The sequence below is a fragment of the Trematomus bernacchii genome, unplaced genomic scaffold (genome assembly GCF_902827165.1).
Source record: "Trematomus bernacchii unplaced genomic scaffold, fTreBer1.1, whole genome shotgun sequence".
NCBI classification, from domain to species: Eukaryota; Metazoa; Chordata; class Actinopteri; order Perciformes; family Nototheniidae; genus Trematomus; species Trematomus bernacchii.
In genome coordinates, this window is record NW_022987727.1 from 4376675 (window position 1) to 4385219 (window position 8545).

An 8545-nucleotide genomic window follows, 5' to 3' on the forward strand; every position below is an offset into this window, starting at 1 on the left:
AGGGAGAGCTTATTACCTTCTACTACTATTGGAAGAAGACCCCCGAAGCGGCCAGTTGTCGAGCCCACCGCCGACACCGCCGCCAGCCCGTCTTCCGCCGCATCAAGACGCGAACAGCCTCTACTCCTGTCAACACTCCCTCACGCCCCCCCTCCAGCGAGTTTTGTAAGTACATTTGATCATTTCATTGGCCGTCAGAGAGCAAAGTGGGAGACATGTTGACCTGATATATTCTGGTTTTCCAGGGTTGTTTGTAACATTTGTTTTCTTCCTCTCTCTTCCAGTGGACCTCAGCTCAGCCAGCGAAGATGACTTTGACAGTGAAGACAGCGAACAGGAGCTGAAGGGCTACGCCTGCCGCCACTGTTTCACTACCAGTAGGTTACCACGTTACACATTTACAAACACTCATACTGGTCAATAAGAACCACTTTGGCTATTCCTGTCTTTATTAGCAACAGTGTGAGCTCTCACAACACAGCATTGTGTGACAGATGGGCATCAGAAAATCTAATTTGATCAAATAAGACATGAGCCCCCAGCTTGTTCACCTCATTATCTTTCTACACAGCTGGCTCACAGTGCCAGGATCTGATCAGACTGCCATCACAACTAGGGCGTCTAATAACACTGATATCACGGTGTTAACCCATGTAGACCTTATTAGTACATTACTTAAAGTGAAGATCATTTATCATTGATTCATCAACCGCATGAAAGATATTTATCTCGTTAGATGTTAAACTACAAAGTTACTTCTCTTATTTCGACAATATTATTGTGTGATCTTCTTACTACCCGTGTGAGTGTTTTTTCACAACTGTAAATGGCTTTCCTCAGCCTCCAAGGACTGGCACCACGGGGGTCGGGAGAACATCTTGCTTTGCACAGACTGCCGGATTCACTTCAAGAAGTACGGTGAGCTGCCCCCCATAGAGAAGCCTGTGGACCCGCCGCCATTTATGTTCAAACCTGTCAAAGAGGAAGAAGATGGACTCAGCGGGAAGCATAGCATGAGGACCCGACGGAACCGAGGCTCGGTGCGTACTCACTCATCTGTCCCTCTATTTTCACCTTCAGGAACCATAGAAGAGGTGTCCCTGGAGCCAGACGGCAAAGCAATAGGCTGCTCCTGAAGTAGCACAGGGACAGCTTTGACATTCACTGTTTCACAAATGTTGGTTTTATAAATAAAGATCGACACAAATTGGATTGGAACTTAAATGTGGATCTTTATTTCTTATATCCAAATATATGACGCCCTCATATTCCTCATTATTCATGGTTCTGTTTGTTGTTCAGATGTCGACGCTACGTAGTGGTCGTAAGAAGCAGACCAGTCCTGATGGCAGAGCCTCACCTACCAACGAGGATTTGCGCTCCAGTGGGCGTACCTCGCCCAGCGCAGCAAGTACCGACAGCACTGACAGCAAGACGGACTCCATGAAGAAGCCCAGCAAGGTGAACACAGCGCAGACTGCTGGGAACGTTGTTATTCTTTGTCTTTGTGAAATGTCTCCTAACGGCTCTGCTTCTTTGGCTCCACAGAAGATTAAAGAGGAGGCTCCTTCACCTATGAAGAGCGCCAAGCGGCCGCGAGAGAAAGGAGCCTCAGACACAGAGGAGCCAGACAGGGCCGGCGTTAAAAAGTCCAAGACACAAGTGAGTCTGGGGTCTTTGTGATGTTCTATACTATTTTAAAGGAATGCATAGACTTGGTGTCCTAATACCTTTCTCTGCTCTGTCCCTCAGGAGCTCAGTCGGCCAGACTCGCCCTCAGAGTGCGAGGGGGAGGGGGAGGGGGAGGGCGAGAGCTCTGACGGGCGCAGCGTCAACGAGGAGCTCAGTAGCGACCCTAAGGACATTGACCAGGACAACCGCAGCTCCTCCCCGAGCATCCCCAGCCCGCGGGACAACGAGAGCGACTCAGACTCGTCCGCCCAGCAGCTCCTGCAGAGCCAGCACCTCCTGCAGAGCCAGCACCCCCCAGTCATCCAGTGTCAGCCCGGCCCCTCAGCCGCCCCCGCTGCACTGCCTCCACCCACAACCTCAGCCCCCTCACTGCCCCCACAGGTCTCCCCCACAGCGGCCTCCACCTCTCTACCTCCCCTGGCTCTGCCCCAGCCAGGCCCAATGTCTCTTATCCAGTCAGGAGCGTCCCTCCACCCTCAAAGGCTTCCCTCTCCACATTCACCATTGGCTCCGCCTCCTGGCCCCCCAGGTCCACCTCCGTCATTACCCAGCTCGCATCACGGGCCCATGCCTCCCATGCCCCATCCGCTGCAGCCTGGCCCCTCACACATGCCTCACCCTCACTCCATGCCCCCTCAGGGCTTCCCTGTGGGTCAGTCTCAGGTCCCACCCCTTCAAATCCCTGGCCAATCACAGCAGAGGCCGCACTCGCCTCCCTCTCAGTCCCAGTCATCCGCTCAGAGTGGATGCCAGCCTCCCAGAGAGCAGCCCCTTCCCCCCGCCCCTATGTCCATGCCTCACATCAAGCCTCCCCCAACCACACCCATCCCACAGATGCCCAACCCACAGTCTCACAAACACCCGCCCCACGCCTCAGCGCCTCCATTCCCTCAGATGCCTTCAAACCTGCCTCCACCTCCTGCCCTCAAGCCCCTCAGTTCTTTACCCATCCACCATCCTCCATTAGCACACCCCCCTCCCCTACAGCTCATGCCTCAGGGGCAGCAGCTCCAGCCTCCACCAGCCCAGCCCCCCGTTCTCACTCAGTCCCAGAGCCTGCCCCCATCAGCCAGCCACCAACCTCCTCAAGCCCCTCCCCTGCCGCCCTCCTCCGCAGCAGCAGCCTCACACCCCGGCGGACCCCCGCAGCCGACCTTTACGTCGCATCCTTTCAATACAGTTCTACCTCCGTCAGGCCCTCCCCCCACCTCATCAAACTCTATGCCTGGCATACAGCCGCCTTCCTCCTCCGCTCCCTCCTCCATCTCCATGCCACTGCCTGCCTCAGTCCCGTGTGCCGGCCCCGGCCCGGGACTCCCACCTGTACACATCAAAGAGGAGCCTCTGGACGAGATGGAGGAGCCAGAGAGCCCCCCACCCCCACAGAGAAGCCCCTCCCCAGAGCCTACCATCGTCAATGTGCCCAGCCATGCCAGCCAGTCAGCACGGTACGTCTGCACATACATTTCTACACAAACACGATCTGTAAGAGAGAAAAACACACACCTACACAAGATGCTATTCATCAGCACTTACTGTCTTGTCTGAGGATGCTGATTAGCTCTCAAACACTTCCAACAACAAAGACACGCTGCCTTCAGATTTGAAGGCTTTGATGTAAGCAACAAATCGGATGTCCTCAGCAAAACAGCCATCCAAGGCCACAATTAGCCCTGAGCTCTGAGAGGCTGATGGCGAGGAATTATCAGGGATGGAGAGCAGGGAGATTAATTACAGTGAGATGCGAGTGAACCGAGGCATCTGAATATGAGTATCTGTAGTTGCCTTGTGCTTAAGTGGCTCTCAGACAGCCAATGAATAGCAATGAGGGTTTTAATACATACTCAACACAGCAGCAAAAGTGAATATCAAGGGAGTTTGTTTCCTTTTGAATAATGGAGCCGTGTAAGCTAATACAAGCTATCGTTTCATCTGATGGGACATTAGCCTGCTATTCAACATGCTCAATTAAACATTTATATCTCTTTATACTGTTTTGTTTGCTTTGTAACCAGTATTAATTTATGAACGGCAACATCTTTCCACTTTTCTGAGTATTGTTTTATCTTGCCCATGACCACAGGTTCTACAAGCACCTGGACCGGGGGTACAACTCGTGTGCTAGGACAGATTACTACTTCACTCCACTGGCTTCATCGAAACTGGCCAAGAAGCGAGAGGAAGCTCTGGAGAAAGCCAAGAGGGAAGCAGAGCAGAAAGTTAGGGACGAGAAGGAGAGAGAGAGGGAGAGGGAAAAAGAGCGAGAAAGAGAGCGGGAGCGAGAAAAGGAGCATGAGCGAGCTGTGGTGAGTGCTTTTGTTTTGCTCTGCATAGTAACCATTCTTTTTCTTTTGAATCCTTCTAAACACGGTGTTTCTTTCTCTACAGAAAGCCAGTTCCTCTCATGATGGCAGGATGGGTGACCCTCATATGGGCGGCCCTGTTCACATGCGGCACCAATACGACGGGCCCCCCACTACGATCGCAGCTGTGCCTCCGTACATCGGCCCCGACACTCCTGCCCTGCGAACACTCAGCGAGTACGCCCGACCCCACGTCATGTCCCCGAACAATCGAAACCACCCGTTCTTTGTGTCCCTCAACCCCGCAGACCCGCTGCTGGCCTATCACATGCCCGGCTTGTACAATGCTGACCCGGGCATGCGGGAGCGCGAGCTGCGGGAGCGAGAGATGCGCGAGAGGGAGATTCGTGAGAGGGAGCTGAGGGAGAGGATGAAACCTGGTTTCGAGGTTAAGCCTCCAGAGATGGACTCACTTCACCCTTCCACAAACCCCATGGAGCACTTTGCCCGGCATGGAGCCATCTCGTTGCCCCACATGGCCGGCCCTCACCATTTCGCAGCTTTCCATCCGGGCCTGAACCCATTAGAGCGTGAGCGACTGGCCCTCGCTGGGCCCCAGCTGCGGCCAGAAATGAGCTACCCAGAGAGGTTGGCTGCAGAGAGACTCCATGCTGAGAGGATGGCCGCAGTGGCCAACGACCCTATCGCCCGCCTACAGATGTTCAACGTCACGCCACACCACCACCAGCACTCGCATATTCACTCACACCTACACCTCCACCAGCAAGACCCTCTTCACCAAGGTAAAAGAAAGCCCCGTAGACATGCATGCAAACACCACTTATAAATACTGCATTATAACAGAGCAACTAACTTAATTCTAACAACTAGATTATATATTGTATTATATTCAAATTAATATATTAAAACATAGTTTTGCACTTTTGTGTGTGATATTCATGTTAGTATGTTATATCTTGTGCTTAAATTATGTATTTTGACATAGAAAGGGTGACGAGATAAAAAAATATATTTATAAAGTAAATATAAGTAAAAGTATTTTTTAGGACCAAAAATAGAGCCTAGGGGCACTCAGATAAATCGTTTCTTATTGGACATGCGTGAAAAGCAAGTTCATATTTAATTGTCTCTGTAGGAATGTACAGCGTTGACATATGAGATTAGATTAAGGCATATTATAAACTCAGAACATTTCTGATGGAGCCAACAGATGCTTTACAGAGGATAAATATAGTAACACTGTCCCTGCACTCTTTTGGTCAACCTTGAGAGGAGGAACATTATATTAAGCTGTGTGTCACTAATGCCCAAAGCATGCACTGTCTGTGATACTCTGTAATGAAATGAATGTACCATTAACCTTATTCTCTGCCCCCTAATAGGTGGGGAGTGTCTAGTGTGTCCTCCAGGCTCCGGGGGCCATCCCCTGGTAGACCCCCTCGGAGGCCCTCACCTGGCTCGCTTCCCTTACCCCCCCGGCGCCATCCCCAACGCTCTGCTAGGCAACCCGCATGAACACGAGATGCTGCGCCACCCAGTCTTCGGTAGGCTTTCTGCCAACATCCTCTGTCATTTAAGGCCATCCAATCTATCAATCTCTGCCAGATGGCCTGATCTAATCTCCTGTTTGTGCCTCCTGCAGGTACTCCATACCCCCGCGAGCTGCCGCCGCAGATGTCCGCAGCCCACCAGCTGCAGGCCATGCACGCTCAGTCCGCTGAACTCCAGAGGCTGGCCATGGAGCAGCAGTGGCTGCACGGGCACCATCACATGCACGGAGGACCCATGCCTGGCCAGGAGGACTACTACAGGTACAACAAAAAATGTGACTATAAAACCTTTGGATTCATTCACTTTGTTTTCCATTGACTTCCGTTGCCCGAATATATTAACACTTTGTTGTTTGTGTTTCAGTCGGCTGAAAAAGGAGAGTGACAAGCAGCTGTAACCAGCCCGAGAGGCAGCGACTGACAGGTGCAGGACACGGGAAGATGTTACAGAGTTGTTCATTCAGTTTTGAAGAACAGAAAAGGCCAAGTGGATCGTCTGAGAATTCTTCTGATATTGGGTTTTTGTTCCCGTCAAGGACTCCTTATTTTTCTTTATTATAATTTTTCAAGACATTTACTTTCTTTGGTATATAGCCAGTAGTGACAACGTCATCAAGACTCCTGCATGACAAGCTTCCCTGACTTTTTTTTGTAGGTGCTAGAACAAGACACTGTGCTTATAAACAAAAAAAAAGACAAGACCGGTCAGGCCGTTTATGGAAAAAGTGCTATCTTAAACTCAACATTTATTTTAATACATTGTTGAAGGTTTTTCATAATTTTAAGAAAAGCTACAGCATGGCGTTTTTGAGTCTGTAAATAGTATATATAAACATATAATTATTATTATAATTATTATTATTACTAGGTGTGGACTCCAAACCAAGTCGTTTCAACCTCCGATATAATTGTTTTGAAGCATTATCCCTTGTTTCAGAGGGGAGCACCATGGCATTATATGAGCAGTTCCTGAGAGAGTTGTGGTTCAGTTGTAACGTTCCTCTGACATCACTGTGTTAGATTTAGCCCCACACACACACACACCATGTGAACCATAAACCTGTCACACACACACATCCATTCATCACACACCTTCGACACACCGCAGGTTGTCACAATGTGTAAACTCAACATGTTGAGTTAATCATTTGAAAGACTTGAAGAGGTGACACAGAGTCACCGAGGTTTCTGTGGAGTGCACACGGAAGCCATGGATTTTAAAGAAAGAGTTTGCACTGAGAGAATTTCCTTAAGCTCCACTCAATTGGTTTTATTCTTTTCGCCTTAAATCAATAACAGAGTCCAGACATTGGAGTAATATTTCATTTCTCCTTTTTTTTTTTTTTTACAGAGATTTTAATTGTGGACGCCAGAGACATATTTGGCTGAGCTGAAGACATTTTAAAATGCTTCAAGTTTTTTAAATGACCAGGACCTGAGTTGTATCTTTGTTCATTGTATCAGGAGGCTAACATGACTTCAGGATTGTTTTAAATGTGTGAATGGTTTGTGAGTCGGTGCTATTTGTGTTGTTGACGTCCCCTTTTTCTTCACCTGGTCCGGTCACCCATGTTCGATGCAGGGCTCGTGTCCGACTGAGAATCCTCCAGCTAGGCTGTAATAATGTTCACTGTGACACTAGAGGAGGGGCCTGCCGACACGAGACCACCAGGAGCTAGAGGGTCATGATTGTGTGCGAGCGTGTGTGTTTTCCTCACAATGTTTCCGTATGCCTTGGTTCCTTAGGGATACACACACACTCCTGGGCCTCGGTGTGTGTGATTGTGTGTGCCACTGACTGTTACAAGTTGTGTTGACCTGTCATACCAGTGCACATGAGCTCAAGTATTTTAGTTTTTGTTTTGCTGTAGCCATGAAAGAAGTTCTGCTTTTGTTTCATGCACTAAGACTGTTTGACCGTCATGGACATTTTTTTTTTTTTTTTACCAAATGAAGAAACTGTACTTGCATTTTAAAGTGACCATATCTTCCCCTTGGAGCACTATCATTTACATTTAAATGCTTGCAAATGTCATCAAACTCACACCCCCTTTTTACAAATCCGAAAAGTCTTTGAAGCTCCGACAACAACCCGTCTCTTTGTCTTGCCATCTCCCACCGATCTTCGTCTCTCCTCATCATCATCTTTGCCTCATTTTCCTGACGATTCCCTTGCCTTTTACTCCCTCTTTTTGTGTCTCCAAAACCTTTGATGTTAAGTGTTGTCAATGGTTTAGCTTCTTGTTTCAAAGCGGCAATAGCAGAATGTAAATTCTGACTGCTAAGATTTATATATATACTGGTATCTTGAAGCTTATTGTATATATGAGTAGTCGCCATGGGATGACACAATGTAAACAAAAAGTAGAAATAATAAGAAAAATTGTGAGTCCTGTGTTCTCTCCATTTGAGTATTTTGTAATTTTTTTGAAAAATTTGTGGAATTAAAATAAACGACTAAGTTACACCACAGGAAAATGTATTTTGTCTCTTGCCTTTTGATGCATCATATCGATTTCTTTGTGAACTCGTCTGTTTGTGTGCTGAGGTAAAGCACACTGCTAAATCCCATCAGCCGTGAGACACAATAATCCTGTTATAAGGGTAAACTATTTTGATTACTCACCGCTCGGTCACTAAATGGCAAAGAAAGAAAGCAGAAAACGCTTAATTCCCTCTGTTTGTTTTTTTTTCATTTGTGAAATGTGATTCTCCAGCTGAGCAAGAGGGACTGATGCTGGGTCTGTCTTGATAATACTCATGTCCTACATTTGCTCTTGAATAATAGAGTTTTTGCTTGACGGGAGAAACATGTTACAGAATAGATCAAGCATTCCTGTTTCTTACTTTTTCCCCAGCCTTTCATTTTCTCAGCTACACAAACAAACACAGCTTTAGGAGATCACCCCAGCAGCAGGTAGTAAATCTGAGAGCTGAATATTGCTCTGCTATGGTATAATAACATCAAAGCCAGGCTAA

General features: G+C 48.1%; 1 protein-coding gene across 7 annotated transcripts in view; it reads left to right on the forward strand.

Moving 5' to 3' along the window:
- The window catches only part of rerea (arginine-glutamic acid dipeptide (RE) repeats a), a 121710-nt gene extending 113662 nt beyond the window's left edge, over positions 1 to 8048 (forward strand). For 6 of the 7 annotated variants that reach the window (XM_034144811.1, XM_034144812.1, XM_034144810.1 and 3 more), the window contains 11 exons: positions 3 to 165; positions 285 to 377; positions 841 to 1040; positions 1303 to 1461; positions 1549 to 1662; positions 1753 to 3140; positions 3776 to 3998; positions 4081 to 4798; positions 5399 to 5560; positions 5659 to 5827; positions 5931 to 8048. In XM_034144811.1, the coding sequence (XP_034000702.1) occupies positions 3 to 165; positions 285 to 377; positions 841 to 1040; positions 1303 to 1461; positions 1549 to 1662; positions 1753 to 3140; positions 3776 to 3998; positions 4081 to 4798; positions 5399 to 5560; positions 5659 to 5827; positions 5931 to 5964 (3423 nt within the window). In that variant the 3' untranslated portion in view covers positions 5965 to 8048. Of the gene's footprint in view, positions 1 to 2; positions 166 to 284; positions 378 to 840; positions 1041 to 1302; positions 1462 to 1548; positions 1663 to 1752; positions 3141 to 3775; positions 3999 to 4080; positions 4799 to 5398; positions 5561 to 5658; positions 5842 to 5930 lie in introns of all 7 variants that reach the window. The other variant, XM_034144813.1, reaches the window with a different exon arrangement.
- The last annotated feature ends 497 nt before the right edge of the window (positions 8049 to 8545 follow it).